This window comes from Alternaria arborescens (assembly GCF_004154835.1).
Source record: "Alternaria arborescens strain FERA 675 chromosome Unknown contig_65, whole genome shotgun sequence".
Taxonomy (NCBI): domain Eukaryota; kingdom Fungi; phylum Ascomycota; class Dothideomycetes; order Pleosporales; family Pleosporaceae; genus Alternaria; species Alternaria arborescens.
In genome coordinates, this window is record NW_021167920.1 from 38,286 (window position 1) to 63,435 (window position 25,150).

The 25,150-nt window shown below is 52.1% G+C and overlaps 9 protein-coding genes across 9 annotated transcripts; 6 read left to right on the forward strand and 3 right to left on the reverse strand.

The window, feature by feature from the left end:
- Positions 1–47: 47 nt before the first annotated feature.
- AA0111_g12059 (hypothetical protein) lies at positions 48–1,738 on the forward strand (the record flags this gene model as incomplete). Its single annotated transcript, XM_028645995.1, has 2 exons — positions 48–1,265; positions 1,319–1,738. 2 exons carry the CDS (start codon positions 48–50, stop codon positions 1,736–1,738), a joined length of 1,638 nt encoding a protein of 545 aa, XP_028500328.1.
- Positions 1,739–2,345: 607 nt separating this feature from the next.
- On the forward strand, positions 2,346–4,005 carry AA0111_g12060 (hypothetical protein; the record flags this gene model as incomplete). The annotated part of the gene is made up of 3 exons (XM_028645997.1): positions 2,346–2,405; positions 2,463–3,560; positions 3,610–4,005. 3 exons carry the CDS (start codon positions 2,346–2,348, stop codon positions 4,003–4,005), a joined length of 1,554 nt encoding a protein of 517 aa, XP_028500351.1.
- Positions 4,006–4,358: 353 nt separating this feature from the next.
- Positions 4,359–5,885, reverse strand: AA0111_g12061 (hypothetical protein; the record flags this gene model as incomplete). The annotated part of the gene is made up of 2 exons (XM_028645998.1): positions 4,359–5,673; positions 5,734–5,885. 2 exons carry the CDS (start codon positions 5,883–5,885, stop codon positions 4,359–4,361), a joined length of 1,467 nt encoding a protein of 488 aa, XP_028500352.1.
- Positions 5,886–6,864: 979 nt separating this feature from the next.
- On the forward strand, positions 6,865–8,493 carry AA0111_g12062 (hypothetical protein; the record flags this gene model as incomplete). The annotated part of the gene is made up of 2 exons (XM_028645999.1): positions 6,865–7,169; positions 7,224–8,493. 2 exons carry the CDS (start codon positions 6,865–6,867, stop codon positions 8,491–8,493), a joined length of 1,575 nt encoding a protein of 524 aa, XP_028500350.1.
- A 335-nt stretch (positions 8,494–8,828) lies between these two features.
- AA0111_g12063 (hypothetical protein) lies at positions 8,829–9,988 on the forward strand (the record flags this gene model as incomplete). The annotated part of the gene is made up of 4 exons (XM_028646000.1): positions 8,829–8,971; positions 9,022–9,194; positions 9,254–9,817; positions 9,870–9,988. 4 exons carry the CDS (start codon positions 8,829–8,831, stop codon positions 9,986–9,988), a joined length of 999 nt encoding a protein of 332 aa, XP_028500356.1.
- A 660-nt stretch (positions 9,989–10,648) lies between these two features.
- AA0111_g12064 (hypothetical protein) lies at positions 10,649–11,962 on the forward strand (the record flags this gene model as incomplete). The annotated part of the gene is made up of 2 exons (XM_028646001.1): positions 10,649–10,688; positions 10,824–11,962. The coding sequence occupies 2 exons, from the start codon at positions 10,649–10,651 to the stop codon at positions 11,960–11,962; spliced, it is 1,179 nt and encodes a 392-aa protein (XP_028500348.1).
- Positions 11,963–12,161: 199 nt separating this feature from the next.
- Positions 12,162–13,376, reverse strand: AA0111_g12065 (hypothetical protein; the record flags this gene model as incomplete). Its single annotated transcript, XM_028646002.1, has 1 exon — positions 12,162–13,376. The coding sequence occupies one exon, from the start codon at positions 13,374–13,376 to the stop codon at positions 12,162–12,164; it is 1,215 nt and encodes a 404-aa protein (XP_028500349.1).
- A 559-nt stretch (positions 13,377–13,935) lies between these two features.
- Positions 13,936–19,098, reverse strand: AA0111_g12066 (hypothetical protein; the record flags this gene model as incomplete). Its single annotated transcript, XM_028646003.1, has 1 exon — positions 13,936–19,098. The coding sequence occupies one exon, from the start codon at positions 19,096–19,098 to the stop codon at positions 13,936–13,938; it is 5,163 nt and encodes a 1,720-aa protein (XP_028500346.1).
- Positions 19,099–19,729: 631 nt separating this feature from the next.
- AA0111_g12067 (hypothetical protein) lies at positions 19,730–24,361 on the forward strand (the record flags this gene model as incomplete). The annotated part of the gene is made up of 3 exons (XM_028646004.1): positions 19,730–19,895; positions 19,954–21,035; positions 21,089–24,361. The coding sequence occupies 3 exons, from the start codon at positions 19,730–19,732 to the stop codon at positions 24,359–24,361; spliced, it is 4,521 nt and encodes a 1,506-aa protein (XP_028500347.1).
- Positions 24,362–25,150: the final 789 nt, after the last annotated feature.

Here is a 25,150-nt window from a genome sequence, read left to right on the forward strand (position 1 = left end):
ACGATCTGGGACGCCTTCCCGACTGATCAATTCAGTGTTCAGAAGCTATGAGCACCTTCGCTAATCTACCCGTCGAGATGGTCGAATATGTGTTCACCTTCGTACGCCAGAGACCCGACCAAGGCGCTGCCTGTCTGGTCAGTCGCTCATGGAGACATCATATGGCACCTAAGATGTGGGAAAAGCTCGAAACCAACTTGAGAGAATCTGGTGGCCGCTCTTTGAGAACGTTACTGAAAGCGGATTCCAATATCTTGCCCCACGTACGAGAACTGAAGATATGCAGCCTGACGTCTATGGACGACACGGAGGACATGGAAGACCGTCTGAGGCTGTTGGTAGCAGCGCTTCCACGCGACAAACTTCGTATGATTTATTGCACCTACTACATCACGGACTCGACCTTCCAGCAGTTGTTGCTTTCGCAACGCAAACTCGAAAGCATTCAAGTTGATACTACGTTTACGAATCTTGACCAGACAGGCGACTCTCACTTTCTGTTTCACGACTATCACTCATGGACAGCCTCGATGATGTCCGAAGTGAAGCAGATAAAATTTGATATCGGTATGGAGGAGGATGGACAAGCCGAAGAGACCTTCAGAATCTTGCGCAAAGCCTTGGATGAATGCCCACGACTAGAAAACCTCATATTGATCGACCCAATGGCGTTCCAAGACTCTCTACAGGATATACTCTCCTACGCAACTGGAGGCCAACTATTCTTCCAACTCACATCTGTGACCTTTGAAGGATTAAATCTCGTGCCAGATCGCTCACGACCATTCTGTCACAACTTTAACATCACGAACTTGCAGCAGATGAATCTTAAGTTATGCGAAAATGTTATTCAGTTTCTGGACAGCCTGACCAAGTCCTACTCTGAGATGTCTGGGGCGCTGAAGGTGCTGTCAATCGAGCTGCTAGAAGACGATTCTACGCCATTGGAAACTACAAGCTCTATTGAGGGGTTTCTCAAAGCCTGTCCCAAACTTAAGGACCTCTGTCTAGTGCTTGCTACATGCCCCCTTGTAGGCAAAGACTATCTCTTGTCTCACGCGGACACACTGCGTTCGCTTGTCGTTAGCACCTGGGGGCCTGAGCAGCGCGTATACTCAAAACAGGATCTAGGAAGCATCTTAAAGGCCTGCAAAAGGCTTAAATGTCTCGCGATCAACTTCCCGCGGATCAGGCTGGGGTCTGTCACCAAGCCAGGTCGAGATCTCCGCTTCAATGAGAGTGAAGAGGGCGCCGAGGGCCTTCTGGTGCGTAGTCCAAGTCCGACCGTTTTTTTGGTCCCTGCTAATTGGCATCGCAGGCTCAGATTTCGCGATACTCTTCGCTCCACACTCTTGGAATGCTCAACTTGCCTGAGCTCACATTCGACTATTACCCGAAAGACCACCGAACTCCCGCAATGGTGCCCAATCAAGCCATCCTTCAGTCCTACAATTCAGCCATGCAGAGCTTTGCCAACCAGGTCTTTCGCTACATGGCGCAGTACGGCACATCTTTAAAGGTCTTTCACGTCGAAGCTGAGAGTGTGTTTGGAAATTCAGCAGACCTGACCGTTGTTCCGGTGTTTCATAACTGGCATGATTTCACTTACATCAGCGGAAATGTCCAAGACGGATCTGGCATTGATGTAGCAGTGCGAGTGCCATTGAAAGCTGCGCGCAGAGAGTTTCCCAACGACTTCATCATACAGAACTTTGCCAGAAAAGGATCGCATATCTAGAAGTGTGGATTTTCTGCATTTGATGATGTTGCTAAGGATTATGCTGAGCTACTAGTGCCATAGTGTAAGAGTTCTGCTTGGCGTGCATAGATATGATAGAGTCAGGAAACAAAGATGCAAGAAGAGACAATACATTGCACTGACCATACTGACCATACCCTCTTTGAACTTCGTTCACTCTCAAACGTCGTTTTTATCCAACAACGAGCTCGAGGTAGCTCTGGATTGGCCAGCGATAGAAGGCATCCAAGCCGCATGAGACGCTTACGAAATGTTACTGTCGGGTATATGGTGTACCCTATGTCGCAAATCCACCAAGTCACTATGTATACCATTAGCGAGAGCTTGAAATTGCTAGACAGACATTCTAATAAGACTTCTTCGCACGGTTGTTGCTGCCTGACGACGCGCAAGTAGCATAGCGCGGTGAATGACCCTTTCCGTATCTGCAAGTCTTGGCGGAAGGTAAACACTGCACGAGCCATGCTCTCTCACTCTCACTCCTACTCTCACTTCATTCACTGCGAGAAGGCTTTTCTCTTCTCGACAAGAGCAGCGAGCCCACAATAGGCACTACATTGGCCCACTCCCACTCCCACTCTCATCCATGGCGCCTGCTACCTTCTCCGATCTGCCACCTGAGATGGTCAGCAATGTATTCGCTTTCGTAAGTCTGGCCATAAAACGACTTCTGATATGGAAGGATGCTAACAGAATCCTCTAGGTACGACAGAAGGATGACCAAGGCGCGATCTGCCTTGTCAGTCGCGTATGGAGAGACCATATGGCACCCATGATGTGGGAGGAACTTGAGACAGACTTGGGTGCTGCGTCTGCTCGCTCTATGACGACCTTGCTACATCCACGCTCAGGAATCTTGAGTCACGTTCGGGACTTAGAGATCAATGGAACAAAAGAGAGAGAAGACCGCTTGAAATTGGTCATTGCAGCGATTCCTCAAGATAGGGTTCGTAGTGTCTGGACTGAATTCGACATGGGAACCCTAACATTACAACTCCTACTACTGTCTCACCGCAAGATTGAAGATCTGTGTGGTTTCGATCGGTTCGCTACTCCTGGCCATTCCGAATCATCTGATCTCGACTCTAAAGAACATTACGAATGGATGGGACCATCGTTGCTTGAAGTCTTGTCGATACACTTGTCAACAGCAAATCGCCTCGAGTCCGTCTCTCACTGTTGTCCGAAGATTACAACTCTTTCATTGCGTATTCACTCCGTTTCGGCATCTGGAGGGACTGGGACCTCTTTGTCCGCGCTGTTCAACCACCTCAAAGAAGCTCCACTGTTCCCCAATCTTACAGTACTACGACTCTGGTTCCTGAAAATTGCATCGCCAGAAGGTCAAACGGTTTGTAAGAGCCTCAATCTATCGAAGGTACGTACTCTTGAATTAGTAGAGTGCTACCCCTTTATTCCTTTGCTTGAGAGCTTATCTTCATTTTATACCGACAATACCGGTGACTTGAGCGAGTTCTCGGTTGCGGTTCCTACCCCACCATACCAGGCGCCAGAAAGCATTCAAGCCGTGGAAAAGCTTCTCAGAGCTTGTCCTCAACTAGAGAGTCTCCAGCTAGACCTCTCACAGCATGGGTTCGTTGCCAAAGATTGCATTTTGGCTCACTGTCAGACACTCATCAAGCTCTGGATAAGCACCGGAGTGTCGAGCTTAGACGATCATCTCTCCGCCGAGGACATGGGGTCCATTCTGGGAGCTTGCAACAAGCTGAATGAGTTGGCGATGAACATGCCATCATTGGGTGCTGGTGCTTCCCTTAATGCGGAGTTTGTGAACATGCTGGTAAGTTCCCCTCCGCATATCGATCACTCCGTTGCTGATAAGATTCTAGAACGTTATCTCTCAATGCCCCAGTATACTGGCTTTCCGAGTTTTTAATCTTCCAAAGCTCGAGTCGTGGGTCCAAGTCCCAGAGGAATGGATGATCTCAACCCCACACATGACCCTGTATCAAGCACTGATACAGAACATCGCCAACCAGATTCTGCGATCTACGGCTAAGCAAGGATCCAACCTGAAGGTTCTCAGTTTCCAGCCTAGCCACAGGCAGCACAAGTACGACGAGGAGGAGCTGGTCAGGGACGGTAATAGTCATCGATGGCCGGAGTATCATTACTGTCGTGCTCATGTCACCGACATCACAGGCACGACAGTCGTGATTGCAAATCCTCCAAGGAACATAGAACTGGAATTCCCGGCTATGGCAGGTTTCTTCGGTTACATCTAGCAAGGTGCACAACACTGCGGCAGATTGGAGTTGCGTGAACACGCCGGATCTATACTGTGAAGATCAGAATGTTATTATCTTGAGCAGCCTCTAGAACGAGACCTTTCTGATGACCTTTGAGTCTCTGAAACTCTAGACTCACCTTCTCTGATGGGCGTTGCGCATCTAAAACTATTCAAGCAAGTTCACATGGCAGTTTCTTCATGTATGATAAATCAATCGAAGAATTGAGGAAATAGCATTTCAACTCGATGCGAGACGACGCGACGCTATGTTAAACTGATAACAAAAGGGTATAGTGCTTTTATGCAATCAAACAGCCGTTACTCATTACCTCTCCAAGTCCTCTCCGATCAAGCCTTTTGAGACTCGATTTCCCTCGCTTCCCGCTTCTTTCGCCACACGGGGCCCATCTTGATCTCCAACAACATGAGCGGCAGCAACAAACAACAGATGCCGCCCCAGAAAGTATAGGTCCAGCCATCGCCCCACGCTGCTGCTTGGCGATCAATGATAGACACCAAGATGGCAGCCAGCGAGCAGCGCACAAGATTCGTACACGCCGTAGCGCCCGAGCTGCGCGACTGCAGAATGTCGATGTTCAGCGTCATGGTCGTGTTGAGGATGCCGATTGACGTCCAACCGAGCATGACGCCGAGAATAAGCGGCACGGCGATATGAGCCTTAGCCTGGATCGTCCAACCCCAACCTATGACGCAGACGATGAAGAGACTCAGGTAGAAGGGCATGATGCGCAGCCTCGCATGTTCAATCGTGAACTTGTCACCACACCGCTCTTTCATACTCGCGTACTGCCAATCGAGCATCTTGCCCGTCATGGTAGAACCCAGAATCATACCAGCGCCAACAGGCAGATAGCAAAGTCCCAACACCGTCTCCGATAATTCCGGGTAAATCTTTGCAAAGGCCGAAGAAATGGTGGCGGTGATAGTGTAGTTGACAGCGTAGACGAGGCCGGTAAAAGTGAGCAACACAATGACATCAGGGTAACTGAAGAGCACGAATGGGTTGACGCTATGCTTGGGCTTAGCGCGAGAATCGGGGTCAAAAGCTTCTTTCGTTGCTTTTTGGCCTACAATGGGTAGGATAGCGCGTTGCAAGCGAGGCACAGGGATACTGCCATTGCCGGCAATGGAGCGCAGGGTTTCGGGCAGAAAGAGGGCGATGCAGAGGAGGCAGACTGCCACCATGATGACAATGGACCAGAAGATGGATCGCCACCCCAATCCTTGCGACAACGCGCCTCCGATGGCCGGGGCGATGCAAGGCGCGAGCATGGGACCGAGGTTGAACATGCCAAAGTATCCTCCTCTTTCTCGCGAAGTGGAAATGTCGCCTATGACACCTGCGCCTAAGGCAATGGTGGACGCGCTACCTCCGGACTGGAAACAGCGCAGGAAGAGGAGCAGCCAGAAGTGATTCGTGGGACAGAGGGCTAGCCCGATGCTCGATGCGACGAGGATGCCGAGACACACCAGGTAGACGAGGCGGCGGCCGAAACGGTCACTGATGGGTCCCCACAGCATAGGGCTGATGCCCTGGAATACCAGGTACACGGTAACGGTTTGGTTGATGTCTTCTATTGATTTTCCAAAGGCGCGGGCAAGTGTTGGTATGGCTGGGAAGTAGATGTTTGCTGGGAGAGGGCTATGGTTATGTTAGACATGACCTCGTATGACTTTGGGAATGGAAAGAGAAGAAGCATACCTATAGAACCCCGCCAAAGCCACCATGGCTACGATGAGCCATTTCTCTTTGCTCGTATATATACTGTACGGTACTTCGACTTCACCTTCTACCGGTAGCTCAGGTGCTATAGCAGCCTCATCTACCGGTATAGGTTCCTGCTTGTCATCCATAGCAGCAGCCATGACCAAAGACTTGGATTCCAAATAGACGATAGACGAGATGAAGGAAAGCGAAGAGCGACAGCCTCATGCAAGGCCACGCCGCAGCGCCCAACGTCCATGATAAACAAGTCTGCTCTTCCCGAAGACGCTACAATCACCGTCGGAGTATCAAGCACCGCACGCTGTGTGGTTGGACGCTGCCCACCCATTTCGGTCAAGATGATGGGGATAGACCGGCAGACCGGCGAGAAGTCGGCAAGCGCGTCTACAATCAGGCCATTGCGCAGCGAGCATGCAGCCGAGAGACATGCATGCCACACGCCCACATCCCACACTTCCGTCATGTCGGAGTTTGGTCCTCGAGGCCTGTGGGCGCTACGGTGCAAGACGCGGTTATTAGACGGCTAACATGACGGTTGTCGGCTTAGCAGAGGGCGAGGTGGGCGAGATCGTCGTGGGCCGCCGTCGATTTTACGTTCGGTGCCGACGGGTGCGCGCCTAAGCCCAGCGCAGGCAACCAAAGCCGTGTGTACCACAAGGTAAGGGTAAAAAGAGGGCGCGTTTAAAGGGAAAAAAAAAAAATTCTCTCCTCATGATAACACGCACACTACTACGCCACTTGGTGATGGAGTCATAACTACGATACTGTGGGTGGAGCAAATGATTCAGGTATATAGGCCGGAATTTCCTTCAGTTGAGGAAAAGACGCCGCACCGGGGGACTAGATTCGTTATCACACGACCGATCAGTTTGGACGACGCTCGTTCCAATATTTCGCACTGCAAGCCATAGCTGGACATAGTAGCTGGATCAGCCCGGTGGGTCGATCAAAACGGCCCTGTAACCAACGTTTCGGGAATTGTTGACAGTGGTTGCTTGCAAAAGGGCTTGACAAACCTTAGGCGCGCAATATCTCGGGGTGGAGCGGCGAAAACGTTCAGGAGCCAAGGAAACCAGAACCTAGCCAAACGCAAAAGAGATGGCAGATATGCCCGACGTAGGGGTAGCAAGTAGCAGGGCTGCTCCGCACGAAGACATCAAGCGGCCTAATCTCTCGGTCGGGGAAGTGGGAGCAGCAGCAGCAGTAGGGGGAGTGGAGAACTCGAGCAGCGACGATGTCACGGTGGGCAAGCAAGAAAGAGTACGAGGGTGGAGAGGGGTGCTGAGTTTTCTGGAAAAGAAAGGAGATGTTGAGCTACGAGGATGTACGCCTGTGCCATATGAGGAACGTCTAGAGACGCAGTATTCAAAGATCTTCACGCTTTGGTTTTGCATGAGTTGCAACCCCCTGCCGTGAGTGGTCAGCCGGGGAACTCGCTCCGTACATGTCAGCTAACGGGTATGCAGTGTGACTTTTGGCATGGTGGGCACCATGTCCTTTGCATTGAGTCTGCGGGACGCGGCACTGGTTATCCTTTTCTTCACGCTTGCGAGCACTGTGCCGGTGGCGTACATGTGTACGTGGGGACCGAAGACGGGTATGCGACAGCTTGTCCAGGCGAGGTTTTCCTTTGGCAAGTACTTTGTTTCTCTCCTGATATTGCTCAATCTTGCTACTCTGACGGGATTCTGCGTCGTCGATAGTGTCATTGGTGGTATGGCATTGTCGGCAGTACAAGATGGAGCCACCATCAACGCAACCGTTGGGATTGTCATCATCGCCGTCTTGTCGCTGGTCATATCCTTCTGCGGTTTCGGAGTACTGCATCACTACGAACGGTGGGCGTGGATCCCAGCATTGGCGGCACTCATCATTGCTGCAGGATGTGGGGGTAAGAGTCTCAGCCACCAGGTTCCAGCACCTGCTGCTACAGCATCGCAAGTTCTCTCATTCGGTGGTCTAGTGGCAAGCTTCATGCTGCCATGGGCTGCACTCGCGAGTGACTTCTCGACGTACATGCATCCCAAGGCTCCTCCACTGCGGATCGCACTCTACACCTACACGGGCCTCGCTCTCCCAACAATCCTCTTGATGACATTGGGTGCAGCCATGGGCGGCGCTACACCAAACATGGCGTCATGGCAGGCTGGGTACGATGTCAACGCAGCGAGTGGTGTCCTGGCAGCCATGCTTCACCCTGCAGGCGGCTTTGGTCGCTTCGTCACGGTTGTGCTGGCATTCAGCATGTTGGGCAACCTGTCCGCAACAATGTACAGCGTAACACTAAACCTGCAGATGCTGCTTCCCTGGCTGTTCCGCATCCCGCGCATCTTCTTCAGCATCGTCATCACTGGAATCGTGATTGGCGTGGCTGTCGAGGCATCAAAGAGCTTTTTCCTCAACCTCGAGAACTTTATCGGAGTCATCGGGTACTGGAGTGCTGCCTTTATTGGTGTCGCTTTGACTGAACACGTGCTGTTCCGAGGGAGCAGCCTCGTGGCTTACACCGAGGATGAAGAGGCGTGGGACGAGCCGAGCAAGCTCCCGCCTGGGGTCGCGGCAATGGGCGCGTTCCTGGTATCCTTTGCTCTCATCATCCCGTGTATGGGACAGATCTGGTGGACGGGGCCCATTGCGGAGACTACGGGCGACATCGGGTTGGAGGTAGCAGTGGTGCTGTCGGCGGTGCTCTACGTACCATTTAGGATGGTCGAGAGGAGGATATGTGGGAGATGATGTCAAGATAGCAAGGACCAATCGTAAGCATTGCTGTCATGTTTGTTGTTTACTGCATCGAGTTTAGTGATTGCACGTGTTGGAGTTTGGTGAAGATTGCCGGATGCGACTAGCTCGGGGAACTTGTTGCCTCGGTTGTACCTCTTACCCCGGAAACGCTTGGTGACGTTCACAAGCCAGCCGGAGCCGCAGCTCAAATGCGGAGACACATGCCATCAGAGGAGCCCTGGAAGACGCTTCCCTTTTGACGCTGTTCCTTGCACAGTCTATCCTCTCCTTTTCCATTCTCTCTCTTGTTTTTATCGGCTGCTCCTGCCTCTGACAACGGCTCCATCATGTCTCAAACACAGGAAAAGGCGCAAGAGAAGCTCATCGAGTCGACTTCGTCGGTGCCACAGAGCACGGCGGCACAGCAGAGCGACAATGTTGCGCATGCGCTGGCGGGCGCTGGTGGAGGACTGCTGTCCATGGCCTTGACGTATGCGCCATGATGACTGTTTGTCGACGGGCTGCTAACACACACCCCAGCTACCCGCTCATCACCCTCTCTACCCGCGCCCAGGTCGAATCGAAGCGCGCCCAGTCGTCGACGCTCAATGCCGCGCGCCGCATCATCAAGCGCGAGGGCGTCGCGGGCCTCTACGCAGGCCTTGACTCGGCCCTCTTCGGCATCAGCGTCACAAACTTTGTCTACTACTACTGTGCGAGACACCTGCTTCTGATACGGCATGCGGTACAATGAGGGACTGACAGCAGCCAGGGTACGAATGGACCCGCTCCTTCTTCGAAAAGGCCGCGCTCAAAGCCGGCCGCGCTTCCTCGAAGCTCACAACCGTCGAGTCCATGATGGCGGGCGCCCTCGCTGGTAGCGCCACCGTCCTCATGACCAACCCCATCTGGGTGGTAAACACGCGCATGACGACGCGCAAGTCGGAGGCCTCGGACGAGTCGCTCCCAGGCGCTCCTACAACCCCGCAGAAAGCCCCGTCGACGCTCGGCACCCTCTTCGCCCTTGTGCGCGAAGAGGGCTTTGCGCGTTTGTTCGCCGGTGTCATGCCTGCCCTGGTCTTGGTCATCAACCCCATTCTCCAATATACCGTCTTCGAGCAGCTCAAGCAGATGCTCGAGAAGAGGAGGCGTGTCACACCAAAGGACGCTTTCTACCTGGGTGCCCTGGGCAAGTTGTTGGCCACGAGCATTACCTACCCGTACATCACTGTCAAGAGTCGCATGCACGTTGCCGGCAGGGATGGACCCAAGGAGGATATGATGACCACCTTCAGGCGCATCATCCGGGAGGAGGGGTACACTGGCTTGTATGGAGGTACGATAGCAACTCCTGTGACCCAAATGGCATGTGTGCTAACCGCTGATAGGCATCGGACCCAAGGTTACCCAGAGTGTTATTACTGCAGCCTTCCTCTTCGCTTTCAAGGATGCACTGTACGCCTACACTGTCCAGGCGCGCAAGAAGCTTGCCATGCGCCGTGCCTAGACGTCATCTCCAGAGTGGTCGCATTCATGGTAGGCGGTGCATATCGGGTCTCTTCGCGATCCGCAAACCAGGGCGATATCATGTAGGGCGACAAAACGTCATAGTAAGCTATGAGCTTACACACGAGCACCGTATTTGTCGTGTATGGAGCAGAGAGTTTATCTCCCAGGCGGGATTTCATGTGCGGGTGTCATAAACATCGTACACGAGCATTAGACGACGTGCACGACTAAGATGCTTTCTTGAACGAGGCTCAGCCAAGGAAATCGCTCGTGAGCTTGGAAAATGTATATACCCAGAATTTCACCCGTCGTTTAGCTTGGGTTGGGCTTGTTCTGATCACGATTGCGAACATGTATAACGAGGAAACCTCTTTGTTGTTGAAGGATGGGCGGATAGGATCCCGTCTCTCCGCTAGTCGCGTCGTCAGACCCATCTCACGTCTACACAGCCGCTGCGGGGTATTCTAATCGAAAGACTGTCAACACGTCCACCACTGACGTTACGCATGTACCTGCAGCATCGACACAAGCCAGGGCGTGACAGACATGGCATGGGCTCGGCACGTCTTTGTAGCAATTATGATAAGAATGCAGGGCGTCTATTCCCATTCGTATTCTTTTTTCTCTTCCACATCCTCCAGTATATGTCTCTGTCAAGATGAGTTCTGAACCGTTTACCCTGAGGTGGGGTATCTTGGGTATGCATTGTTACCCCTAATATCAGAGAACAAGCATGCTAATCCCAACGAAAAGGCTGCGGAGGCATAGCAACGAGTAATTCTTTCTCCCCTTGTCTCCCGACACATACCATTGCTCCCTAACACCCCACCTAGCATTCACAAAAGACCTCCTCATCGACCCTCGAACCCGTGACGCATCCGATATCCGGCATGTCGTTGTCGCAGCCGCGACTTCAACATCTGCAAAACGAGCCCAGGACTTTTGCACCAGCGTCGGTGTACCGCCCAACACGGCAAAAGCATATGGCTCTTACAAGGAACTCGTTGAAGACCCAGATGTAGATATCGTCTATATAGCTACCCCACACTCCCACCACTACCAACACGCCCGCCTCGTCCTGGCAGCAGGCAAACACGTCTTGATAGAGAAGCCCATCACCGTCACCGCCGAGCAATGTAAAGAGTTACGGAAATTGGCGCGGGAAAAGAAGAGATTCATGATGGAAGCTGTCTGGACAAGGTTTTTCCCGCTGAGCAGGGAGGTATGCTCCATCATCCAGTCTGGCCGCCTCGGCACCATAACCCGCGTCTTTGCCGACTTTAGCTTCTGGAACGATGTCGAAAAGGAGTTTGGCAAGGAGCATCGCATGGTCAATCCCGAGTTGGCGGGTGGTGCGTTGTTGGATCTGGGCATTTATAGTCTGACCTGGGTGTTTATGGCTTGTTATTATTGCCAGCAGCCGGGAAGGAAAGATGGGCATGGGAAGACGATGGAAAAGAAGGAGGAACCGGTTGTCGTGTCTGCGGTTAGTAAAGGGGAGACGGGTGTCGATGAGACGACGACGGTGTTGTTGCATTGGAAAGGGACGGGTGCGCATGCCGTGGCGGGCACAAGTATCAGGGTGGCTACGACGCCTAATGCGCAACATGTCGGTGGGGATGCGGTCAGGATTCAGGGTACGCTGGGCGATTTGACGGTGAATTATGCGCCGAGGCCTAGGACGTATACGCTTGTCCCCGCGGCTAATGAAAAGAGAGGTCGGCCGGCGGATTTCGATTACGGGGTTGTGGATAAGTTCAAAGACATACCTGGAGGGGGGCATGGCATGTTCTGGGAGGCGGATGAGTGTGCAAGGTGTGTGAGGGATGGGAAGACGGAGAGCGAGGTTTGTGGACTCGAGGAGACGGAGGTGCTCATGGGGGTTATGGACCAGGTTAGGAAGAATGGGGGTGTGTTGTATCCAGAGAGGATTAGCAGTTTGGAGTATCCGCTTGAGGGATTTGGAATCTGAGATATGTGGGAGGATGTGTGGGGTTAGGTTCACAAGGAGGGAATGCATAGGGTGGATCTTTTGTATTCAGTATTGTGTGACCAGCAGTATACTTGAGACCTGAAGTCACGACTTTCTCCAGCCTATACGTACCGCCATATCATCACTTTTGATCAGGGTGCAGACACCTTCTTGCCTCTTAACCCAGCACCGAAGCATTCTAGACCCTCAGTGTAAGAAGGGTACTATGTACAACCTCTGCCACAGCGGTAGCCTCAGCACCACGTCCAATCTTCGAGAAGCACTCATGGCCCCAGCGACAGCCAGGACCACAAACACCGCTCGGGCAACCATAGTGAGAAGTGGTCGCGGTAGGAGCTGGCGTAGTAGCTGCGTCGACAGGGGGCCAAGGTGAAGGTGGGCAACCAGGCTCGTTCCTTCCAGGGATGCACATATGGCAGTCGGTACCAGTAAAGCCTGGACGACAGGATGTAGACATATCCTGGCGTGCCTCGACGGCGTTGGCTGAAGGCGGGTGGATTACGATGGGAAAACATCCGGGACCGAATTTGCCGGGCTCGCAACGAGCAGCTACAGCGGTAGACTCGGCCTCGCGTGCATCGATAGCGTCAGCTACTGGATGCGTGATAATCGGGAAACATCCAGGGCCGAACTTCCCAGGCTCGCAGCGAGGCGCTACAGGTTCGCGTGCCTTGCATCCAGGACCAAAGTAACCGGGGTCGCAAGGTGCTGCGGCGACGGTAGGCTCGGCCTGGAATGCTTCGATAGCGTCGGCTGCCGGATGGGTAATAATCGGGAAGCATCCAGGACCGAACTTTCCAGGCTCGCAACGAGGAGCTACGACAGCCGTAGCTTCAGCCTCCCTCGCAACGCGACGCTGAGACCGTCCACCCAAGTCCTGGGATGTAGCTCTAGCTGCGATAGACTGGCTATGGGTCCTCGTCCATGTCTGCTTGGGTGCGTTTGTCTGCCTTGCCGCACGAGCGACACCGCGTCCAGGCTGAGTACGGCCAGCACCGAAGTCTGGATACGAAATCGTACGTGTTTCATCAGGAAAGCAGAGATGTGTGTCGGGAGCATAGGGCCGAGTATAGTGAGTGGAGTGGCAACCGCACTCGTATGAGGTAGAGCAGGTGGTTGTAGCCTTGTCGGGACCGCATTGAATGTGAGTGGAAATGGGAGGAAGATACTCGGTGACGTCGACGCGAGTGTCGGTGGTGCTTGTACAAGTCGAAGATGGGGGATCTTGGCGATGGTACTTGGTGATGGTGAGGGTGAGATCACTCGAGTCGGTAGTGGGGGCAGTGTAGCCGTTGGAGCGGGTCGGTGTGTCAGCAGTACAGACAGCGCAGCTGACAGAAGTGACAGTGGTTTGGAACTGTCCAACGGTAAGGGCAGCGAAGCCGAGAGCCATCGTGGAGACAGTGGTGAACCTCATCTCGCTGTGTGTAAGTTAGTACCAGATCATTGAGGTAAGCGTATGCTTTGCGGGTTACCTGTAATCGCAGCTTCCAAGTTCTTTTGGAAGGCAAGGAAGAAATTTGAGTAGAATGTGGAGGGTGGAGGGCGGAAGAGGAAGAGAAGCAGTAGGAGAGACTGTTTATATGTCCGACTACACTGCAGTGAAGGTACGCTAATGGAGTGGAGCCCTATTGACCTGTGTTTGTGAGGGACTTTACCCGGAGATAACGAGCTGGTAAAACAGTCGAGATGGGCGGATTACGGATATCGAGTGGGGCCTTGGGCGTCGAGGCAACCGTTTGCAGGGAAATCATAGTAAACGTGAATACCGAGCTTGCGGTGCAATGACGTGATGGACGTGATGGGTAAACAAGAGGCAGTGATATGACTTTACATGCAGCCAAATGGAAATGAATACAACTTATACTCTAGAGATAATGATAACACAATGCTGTTGAGACGCCGATGTCTATCACTCTACCCATACGATGTACTGACAAAAAGGATTCCGTCTATATCAAAAGACCATGTGTAAAGTTGGGCAATGCGGCGCGATACTGTTGACTATACTCGATGATAATCTGTTGCTGGTACCAACTATGGCGCGCATTGTGGTCGGCCACGAGGTTATGTGCGAGCTCGTGGCAGTACGTGCAAAACCAACTGTCCAGCGCCCTCAGCTTTCCTTCCTTGGTCTGACAGCCATCGCTGTGTAGAGCAATGAACCAAGCCAGATTGAAGAACAGACTACCGTTCATGTTGAAGGCCACCGTGTTCGACTTCTTGTCGAGGAAGATGTTCACTGCGGCCGGATTGACGCTAAAGATCGAGGTAAGACCGAAAATGAGTGGTAGGAATGCTTGCAGGTGAGATTGCAAGTCGGTGAGCGGCGCAGTCTCGTCGCGACCGTAGTAGATATCGACATGTCGACCGGAGAAGGGTACGGAAAAGGCTTTGTGCAAGTTCTCCCATTGCTCGCCATTACAGTAACCTCCTCGGTCAAGCTCTGTCGGGTCTTGGTGATGCTTTGTGTTGATATTGTCCATACCGGTAGGTCGACATTCCTTGATAGCATTCTGGATGTTCGATTTCGTAGCTTGAATGTCGCGGCTGATCTGAGGCCCGTCTGTGCCACGCGTGCCTTCACGCGGTGTGCTTGGTGCATTCTTGAACCCAAGCTTCTTTGCCCAGTTGTTGATGAGGCCCTGATCCTCCTCCGGTTGACGGCCGCGATTGGCGATTTCCATGCCAGTATCTGGACTACCAAACGCACCAGGCATCTCTTTGGCCTTCTCTGGCGTCTCGGGTGGAACATTTTCTCTGTCCTCATGCTTTACATGACCAGACTTGGCTCTTTCAACGGCTCGCTGCTGCTCTTCTTCTTCACGTTCTTGTTCGGCCTGTTTGGCGATGCGTGCCTCATGCTCTTTCCTTCGTAGAATACGCTCTACATTGATACCCTTTTGCTGCAGTCGGCGCAAAGGCTCAGTCAAGATGCGCTCAAGCGCGATCGCATCATTGCGTTTCGGCCGCGATACCAGCAATCTGACTAGTTCGCTAGATACCTCATAGAGATCGTATTTCGGTGTGATACTCAGCACGTATCCGGTACCACGCACCTTGATGATCACAGCAGATTTTCGTGAAGATGTCGCAACGTTGCGTTCTGCTAGTGAGTAGCGGATGGAAATATCCGACACACATTGGACCGTCAAATTAGAACCCAGCCATTTGGCGTCATGTCTAATAGCCTTTGATGAAGCATCGCGTTCGTACTCGTGGAGGAAGAGACGCACACGTTCCAGGATGTCTCTTCGAAGATCTTGGGCGGGTGCCTGGTCGCGTGCCACTGTGCCGATTCGTTGATCGGTCTTGACCAGCTCCGAGACCTTCTGAACACCGAAACGGGCGTAAAATTCTTCGAGGAGCTCTTCCTGCGGGGCTGCGATGATGAAGTCGCGAAACCTCGTCATATAGTTGACGTTGTCGATGATCACGATCTCGCCAGCCTTGTTGAGAGACCATTCACGATGGACATTGTCTTCATCAAGGTCATCCATCTCTTCATCACCAGCATCAGCGACCTTTTTGGTGTCTTCTTTGATATCGCGGTAACCAAGAAGTAGCCTTGAAGCCACGAGTGCTTTGACTAGCTCCTTATCCTTCCAAAGGTTTGCCGCATGCTCGGCCAGCTTTCTAAGCAGATCGAGATATTTCTCCTGGCCGATGGTATTGAGGAAGCGAGCAGGGTTCTTAGCGAGGAGATAGGCAAGATCATGCGTAGTAGGCTCATGCTTCGCACCGACCTTGAGAAGGAAGACTGTGGCTTCCGCACCATAGTGAACATAATCAAGGATACCACGATACTCTTGATCACGACCAACAAAGACATGCTCGGGTGGATCGTAGTGATGAATGCGCATCTCAGTTTTGCCGGTTTGATTCTTCGATCTATCCTCAAAACCACTGCAAGTAGGATCGAGGTAGTATTTCCTGAAGATTGGTACGATGTTGGAAGTCGCAAGACTCTGTATGAGACCTTTGTACTGATCAAGCTCAGATCCACGCGAAGCAAGGTAAGCAAACTGCATTTCTGCATCAAGCTTGGTCTTGGGTGGTGTCTTCATGAGATACTGAACACATGGGCCTATGCTTGGATCACGCTGGACCGCCAGCTTCTCGGCATGACTGCGAAGGTCGCTTCGTAAAATAGGAAATCCTAGGCAGGCTGCATGCTCATTGGTGTAGCATTGGAAAGGGCCTACTAATGCTGGAAAAGGAGCCTGTTCGGTTGGCAAGATCGGGAGGGTCAGGGCAGCAAACTTCTGGTGCTCTACGGCGTAGTTGTTCTTGTAGTAATTTGTCAAGAAGTATTCCATCGCACGCGTGTAGAGCTGGAGATCTTTGGCTTGACCGGCATGATGGAGAACGTTTGCAATAGTGATTGAATCTGGCCATTGTCGTAGTCCGAGACGCAAGAGTAGTACACCTTCCCGCGTAGTAGGCTTGAATTCGAACGGCAGGTTGATCTGGGTTAGACCCAGAGCTACAATAGCCGGGTCAGGAGCATATAAATCCGAGGCCTTGAATTGCTCGCCCGGCTTTACTAAAGCACCGTTTCCTGGCAAAAACGCTGTCTGTTGTAGGCGGTTGAGATCCTTCGCAGGAATCTCGTTGATGACGGATGCGAAGTAGCGAATAAGGTCAACATGATTCCAGGTCGGCTTCTCAGACTTCTCAGACTGCTGTGCGTCGCGGCTGCGCATTCTATCAAACACCATGGGGAGATCGATAGTCTTTCGTACCCCCAGCGCTAAAAGGAACTTCTCCTTGGAGCCTGGGAATGGCGTGACGGTCGGCAGGTCGTCGAAAAGCTTGACAGTAGGAAAGTATGACTCAGCTGGTCGCCGCATGCCCATCTTTGTTGGCAAGATCGTGTGAGGAGTTAAGATCTTGACGACTGTTTCCTTGGAAGTTCCATCCAATTGTTCCCAGCACTTGGAAGTCAACGTCAGTACAGAAAGCGCCAGATTCTCGTCCTTGGTGAAATCGTCCAATTGTGGGCGTGTCGTCATATGCCGGAGCCAACGAACCATCGACAGTTCCACCCAACCAAAAAGCTGCAGTTGTTTCATCGACATGCCTCTTGTGAAAGCAAAAGGTATTGTATCTGGCGGGAGGGGCAAATGTGCACCAATGCGCGCTGGGTTTACGAATGTGCTGATGTCACCCAAGGCGAGAATCCTTCCAGAATTCTTCTCTGGCTGAACATCGATATTGGCGACAGTATTCTCAAATAGACTACGAGAGCCGGGAACGTCAATCTCGCCACTTTCCAGCTTAGCTCCGCACCACTTGAGAAACTCGGAAAGCTCTTCCTCGTTCAGAGCCCGTGACTCAAGGCCCTGGCGGATGTCCTGCATAGTGAGCTCTGTGATGAAACCGCGATTGTGTAAGTTGAGCATGAAGTCAACTGCTCCATTCGCTAGCTCTTGGGGAACCATAGGAACCTCGTTTAGGAAGCTCAAAGTTTCTGCTGGCATACGCACGCGCTTACTTGGCAAGAATCCTTTAGTCGAAAGGATGTCAATCGATCGGTCCTTGGAACAATTCCAGAAGGCCTCGTCGATCTTGTCACCGAGAGCTGTGGATGGATGTGATGATTTGGATGTGTATTGTTTGAACACGTACGCAGTCTTCGCGATCAGAGTCTCCATAGATTCTTTGCCAAACTGAGTTTGTAACGCTGCCAGCTCTGCTGCGTAAGTGATGCGACACGCCAACCCTGCAACGCGCAGCAGCTCGATGTTCCAGGTAGAGATGTAGCGAGCATTCATATCCACATTCTCTCGCTCCACCGTCGGAATGAGCGATGGTGCCGAGATGTGAGCAAGATAACCTGTCGTCTGAGCGGTAGGAAAGCCGATGAAGATCCGTCCAGACTTGGTTGGGAGGACTTCTGCGAAGATCTTGTCGGCAAGCGCCGCTGAACTTCCGGAGCCTGTTGCCAGAGTGGCTGATGGGTCCTGATACGGACTCGTCAAAAGAGCGATTCTGATCGTCTTGGGTGGTGATTTCTTAGTCGCTCGCTCAATCTCTCTAGTAAAGGTTTGCGAGACCTTTGTAGCCGCAACCACAGTACACACTTGTAGGAAAATCGTGCCCGTTGAGTCGCCTGCTATTTCTTCATTGGAAATGATCTTCTCCGGCGCAGGCTTGACACTTTTCGTGGGAGGCGGAGGTGCGGATGCAAACTTTGAGAAGAAGCTTCGGAGCGAAGTACCAGCGTTGCGAACTTCTTGCTGTACGAGGTCTGCCGCCTTCTTTGGAGGTAACTGAGCAGTAGCAATGACGTTCATCCAGGCGGCGTCGATTTGAGAGTGCTGTTGCGTAACGTCAGTCACTCGCATCAATCCGCCTTCGGTCTCTGTCTTCAGTCCATTAGGCACGCGGACAGCGTCCGGAGGTGATATTTTCTTGGTGAACGACGCGACGACATAATCGTCAACATGAAGCTCGATGCTCTGTAAGCCGACAAACGTGAGACTAGTTGCCAAGAATTGACAAAGAGTGGGCAAATTCGGTAGCTTCGACGGATTGTACGACGGGGATGCAGGATTTGCTTGTCGGTATTCAAGCATGAAAATAGTGTCCCTCGTATCGTGCTCAGCCGGTACAGGGGCAGCCTTGGTGGAAAGCATGTTACCCTTCCAGTAGAATGCCATAGTCCTGTCTCCCGAAACTACAAAAGGCTCATCGCAGTCGGCAAACACGCTGTAGAACCCAACGCCGAAAGCACCAATCTTGGTTTCGTCTGGATTGCCGTCTGCAATACTTTTTAGACGACTCCAATCTGCGGGTGTAAATGGCTGACCGTTGTTGCTTACAACAAGTCGCTTGAGTGTGTGATTTTGAATGATGTGCTTCAGTAGAATGGGGTCCTCGGCGGCCTGTGGTGTGGGTACGGTCAGAGATGGATCCGTCTCGAACTTAATGATGACTTGGTCTGCTTTCGCATCTGCCGCATTCTGTATCAACTCTCGTAATGTCGTATGTTCGCTAGAGTAACGCGCAAGGACTTTGTCGATCAACGCCCGAGTGTTGACTGTGACCTCACTATCGAAGCCATCGGCCATCGTTTGGTTGCGCAGCCGCGCAAAATCAATCGCAGCCATCTTGTAAAGACTATGAGAAGATGCCTAATAGAGTGCCGTTGATGTTTGAAGCCGGAGTGGCAATAGTTGTGCTGCAATCTTGGACTCAAGCGCAGCAAGACTGTATCCGAAAGAAGTATAAGTGCTTCAAGTGCGTAAATTTCTTCTCAATATACACCGCTGGTGCCGCGTGAAATATGTCCGGATTGTGGTTGAAGTTGTAATGTGATTGCGCTGGTTGTACTAAGTGTCCTGGTAAGAAGTCGGCGGCGGTGGCAAAGCCAGGAGGACGAGCCAGACAGTCGAATATTCTTGCGCAGCAAAAAACAAACTCCTGAATATGCTCAATCTATGCAAAACGTAGGAAACATATCAAAGACAGCAGCGCAGCCTGGTGGAAGGCGAAGGGTTGTCGGTGAGATGTCGTGTTTCGCGTGGCACTTGATGTTGCAGACACCGGCGCAGGGGCCAACGACGGAAGTGGTTTAGCCCGGGTCGGGCCTTGCCACGAGGGCCGAAGCTTTGAGGATCGCCAACCGTTTCACCGTCCACCGTATTCCACGCATCATGCAAGCGCCCGCCAGCACGACGTTATCCTCTTGAACCAGTATATTGTTTTTGGCCGGCAGGTCTCCAGTCTCCAGATGTTGCGATGGCAGTCGATCCTCTGTCCCCGATCGCGCCTGCGCGCATTAGGGCCTTGCTTCTCCCCGTGGGTCGCATCAAGCGTTCGCGCTTCATAGCCTTTGTCGACCTCTTGCAACAAGAGTCATTGGTTCGATTGGGCGACATTAGCCCTGATCCACGACCTGACCGGAGTACGAGCCCTCGTGATCCAGCTTAGTCCTGATATTTACTGATCTTGGCGACGAATAGATATGTTTTCTCCTTTAGCATGGCCTGACGGAACTCTACTTTATGACTTGTCAACTTCTATGCCATCGGCCTCTCATCTATCTCTCTCGCCGTTTGAGCAGTTCAGAGAGCCTCTACTTGTCATTGGAATCGGAGACGCGTCCGAGTATGCCTGGCTACAGCCGTCACGTGCGACTGAAGGGACACCAAGTCCGACATTTGAAGATCCCCCAGTCGGCGATGATGAAGCGAACGCTATTCAGTTCGGCATCGATGATCTCAGAGAACAGTTTCCCAGGGCATATCTTCACAGCATCATGATGTTTGATTCAGCGACCCAATCTCGACATCCACGTCTACCTCAAGAAACCCTCTTGATCCCGCCAAAATCACATCTAAAGACCACTACGATGAAGACCTTCATGTGCGATCTTACTGCAACCTTATTAGCAGAGATGACGACCTTGGCGAAGTCTATACAAGCTCTTCCTACACTAGTCTCGCCTGCTTCACAGAATGGAGCAGCGGAGGCCACACCCAGCTGGGCCGCGGCCGACTCCACTTCGCAATTCGCGCGTCGCAATTCGCAGACGCCGACTGCCAGCAGACCAGAGTCGCCTGTAAACAATGCACTGAAGGATGGCCACCGCATGTCAATGCCCGTATTGTCATCAAACTCCGGGGGACCGTTGTCCACGGAGGATCCGAGAACTGCTTCTTCGAGTGCGCAAGGTACACGTACACCACCAACAACGTTTGATGAGATATCAGGCATCAACGCAGCCAACACGTTGCATCAAACGAATAGTGACCCTAGTAGACCTAGCACTGCAACTAAGAAGACTGCGGCAGACCGCGTGTCAATCCATGGCTTCGGTTCTGGTGGGGTTGGCGAAAGAGCTAGGAACAAGGGACGCGGTCGTATTGGAATCGTGATCGGTACATTATATATGTGTGCGGGGCAGTGGGTTGAGGCAGTACGAGAGCTCACAGAAGGCGCGACTAGAGCCCGGGCCCTGAGCGATCATCTATGGCATGCCAAAGCTCTCGAGCATATCATGGTGTGCATGCTTCTCTTCGCTTGGTCCGGCATGGAGTTTCAGGTTTGTTATCCCTTGGCGCAAACATTATTGCAACTGCTCACCAGCTCTCACAGATACCTGAAATCTGCTATCCAGCTGGTGGAGGCATCACACCAACGCATACGCCATCTAACAGTGCCTCCGACGTCTCAACCCCAGCTAAACCCCAGAAACACGACAACTCATTGGACGCCCTCAATTCGCTGCTGCCAGACATGGTCAGCATGATACTGAACCTATATACGCGGGCGGCCAACTTTGCTGGAGAATCTTTGCCGCCTCTTGCGTTCTCGGAATGTGTGATACGATTTTCCAAGTTATTGGCTGCAATCAATTTGTCCGCAGGCTTTCTCGACGATGACGCATTACGACACCTTGTACAGAACGTACCGTACAAGCAAAAGGCGCGGCTTTCAGTTCCAAGGCTTAGTGTACATCCCACACGCAACGACATTGCTTCCATGTTATTCCGCGCCTTACCTGGGCCTGTAGAAAGCTCAGGAATGAACCCTACGGACCGCGTTGTAGTACTGGCTGGTGTTGCTTCGATTTTGTCATCACTGGGATTGCAACGGAAAAAGGCCATCGTTATGAAGGAGTTCATCACATCTCTCGTTCCTGGCTTGATCCAGGCCCGTAAAGTGGGAGCCGCTGAGATGGGAGTTCACCCGGCTGCTGGTCTTGCCGCTCTGAATATCGCAAATGGTGGCACTTCGGGAACTGGCGCCCTCAACTTGGGCGAAGGCGAGGTCGAGCAAGGTATCGGTGAATTTTTGGGTCTACTAGGCCGAATATACGGAATACCAAATTCGAAAGGGAACATGCCCGACATCACCGTACCCAGCCAAAGGAGCGAGAACGCGGAAAGTGCTGCGGACAGCATTGCTAGTCAACGTGTAGTCGACGCTATCCTGGCAATCTCTTCGTTACGAACTTTCGGCAGTCTAAGTCTCAAGCTGGAAATACTGCGAACATGTCTGAGCTTTTGCGAAGCTTTGCCAGATTTCAATGGCGTTCTCCATTTCACTGCCCTCTTACTGCGGGTTGCAGGCCCGGGTACGGCGCCCAGGCCCAACAGCACCGACGTGTTCGTATCTCTTGCACGAGATGAACAGATCCGGCTCTACTCGAACATCTCGAGAACAGTCACAGCTGCGAAGAAGCTTGGGCTACAACATGTAGAAACAGAATATTGGGATGACTTTCTTGTCCGCGGGTTGTTTATACTCGAGGAATTGGAACCTCTGCGGCTAACTCAGAGGCAAGGTACGGAACTAAAATCAGATAGCCAAGGAAAAGATGGCCCATTCCTCCACAATGCGTGGTTAAAGAAGCCACAAACGAACGCTGCGCAAACAGTTCTAGTTGCTAACGAGCACTATCGCTTCGTCATCGCCATGCAAAACCCATACGAGTTTGAGCTTGGGGTGGAATCGTTGAAGATTGCGGCTGAAGGTGTGGAGTTTGTTGCACTAGAGGAGCACTTCCTGCTTGGTCCTTACAGAACTCAAAAGTTCCAGATCACAGGAACAGCGCAATCCTCAGGGTCATTGAAGATCATCGGTTGCTATGTCAAGCTCATCGGATGTCGAGAGCGACTTTTCCCTATATTCCCTGAACCATGGAAGCCGAAAAGAGAAGCAAAGATGAAGCGCATGGGTCTCAAGGCGTGTCTAGGCGCTCCAGCATCACGGCCCTCAACAGCTATTGCGCCATCGATCGACCATAGAGCAACGTTCCAGCCGAAGCCGGAGTCATTGACATTTTCTGTAATACCAGATCAGCCTGTCATTGTTATCACCAAAGTGTCTTTACCACAGTCAGCGGTCATGGTGCTTGAAGGCGAAAGAAAACGTTTTACCGTTACTGTCAAGAACACCTCAGCTGTAACAACTGTCGACTTCGTGCACATCTCTTTTCAGGATACCGCGACGGCTGCAATACAAGCGGCGACGTCCAACAAAGACTTGCCCGCAGCTGAACTGCACGAATTAGAGGTTCAGCTTGCCCATCATCCTTCATTGCGTTGGTGTAAGAATGAGTCCGAGGAATTGCCGAGCATCAAGCCGGGAGCCGAAGCAGAATTTACTATTGAGGTTATCGGCCGGACAAGACTGACGGATGCTACCATCCAGATCGACTACGCCAACCTTGGAAAGCGAAGATCTGAAGTTGAGGAACACTTCTTCACCCGTCAGGTGTCGGCGCCCATCTCCATCACGGTGAATGCAAGTGTGCAGCTTCAGCGCCCAGACATAGTACCCCTATCCGGCAACATCGGCTGGTCTGACACCATATCGTCGGGTTCGCAAGCTCAAGCTGACCACGAGTCATCAACTACTCCGGCATCTGGGAAAGCTGACGGTCATCTTCGGTCTTTCATTAACCAGAAGCAAAGCCACGAGAACGACGAAGAGCACTGCATGCTCCTTCTAGATCTAAGAAACTCATGGCCGAACCCGTTGTCGATAACTCTCCAAGCCCGAAAGCCTATGCTCGATGGCAACTACAGCGACGAGTCCTGGAACGAAGCGCATGGTGTCAATGAAATCATACAGCCAGGGCATGTCAGTAGGATCGCCATGATTCTTCCAAAAGTTTATCTACAAGACCCACACGCTGCTGTGCCATCCCTGAACCCCGCCAATCAACGTCAGTTTGTCGTAAGCACGAGCAAGATCTCCCCTGAAACCGAACGCGCGAGCAGGGAGGCCTTCTGGTACCGTGAAGAGCTACTCAAGCTTGTGCGAGGAACGTGGACAGAAGACGGCAATGGACGTCATGGTGAACTAGAATTGCGCGGCATCCGTTTCACACCGCGCATGGTTGAAGCTATCAAACTCGAGGATCTTGCCATCACTACGACCATCATCGCGGACTATCCCATAGCAGATGGTGAGAGTTCTGTGCGACAAATTGGTCGCGCAAAGTTCAACGTGCCAATCGATGACTTTCTCACGATGAAGACGTCCGTCCGTAACCGAAGTCCGCGTCCCATCTCGCCTATACTAAGGTTGCAGCCACATGTTGCTGGCCTTCCGCACAACATCGCGTTGGATCTCGACAAGCGTTTCTCGTGGACTGGAGTACTGCAACGCAAGCTACCAGTCATACAACCCGGAGAGGTTGTGGAGTCTGAGCTCGGTATCGTTGCGCTATGCGGTGGTACATACGAGATTGGTGCAACAGTTGACGAAGCAGAGTTCATCAAGACCGGTGGTGGAGATGAGGACCAAAAAGCGAATGTCGACACCCAAACTTTGCTGCAGGGTGGTAATGTTCTGGGTGAACCGAAGCTACGGACTTGGTACATGAGAGAGCCTTGTACGATTGTTGCGAAGAGATGATATGGAGATGCTTAAAGTAGCTGGATGATATAGATTTTATGATACATTAGTCAGTTATCTCGTGCCCAGTAGCAGCATCGTTGCGCTGTGTAGGTTGTTTGTCATCTACCTAGACCTAATGGCATAAACCTGCGATCGGGTGACACTGATTAGCAAACGCCAACAAGGATATAACGTTGACCAAGTCCACGACAAGCACATATATCCTTGCATGCCTAAATTAATCAACCTACCTACCGAGCTCATCACGATAATTGGTTCGTTTCTCGAATCCAGCGACGTAGGCTCTCTACGCCTGGTGAACCAAGAGCTCAAGCAGAAGATATCGGCCAGCTTCTGCCTTCTCCTCAAGACAGTCAAGGTATCACTGATAGGTGTCAGTATACGAACATTGAGCGATGCTGCATGGTGTAAGGATATTGCAGGCACAATTGAGCATTTGATCATCGGCACTGAATCGCTGGAGCGATACCACCGCATACCAACAACACTTCCTAGCTCCTTCCAAGAGATGCTAGCGGGTGAAGGGAGCGGGAGCGTTCTACGTCTTTGGTTGCAAAAGATCATTGTTAATCAGCTACCAAATCTGCACACGATCACGTTGGAGGATTGTCCCGAGGATCCCACCAGCGAGACCTTCCGTTCAAGCATGGGAAGCACGGAAATATTGCACAAAACTGGGGTTGAATTACGCTGGAATGGTCCATATACCCGCGTGTTGCACCATTCAACTGGTCAACCCATTCGCTACTTTCCCAATATAGCGCGTATGAGAGTGTATACGTCAGT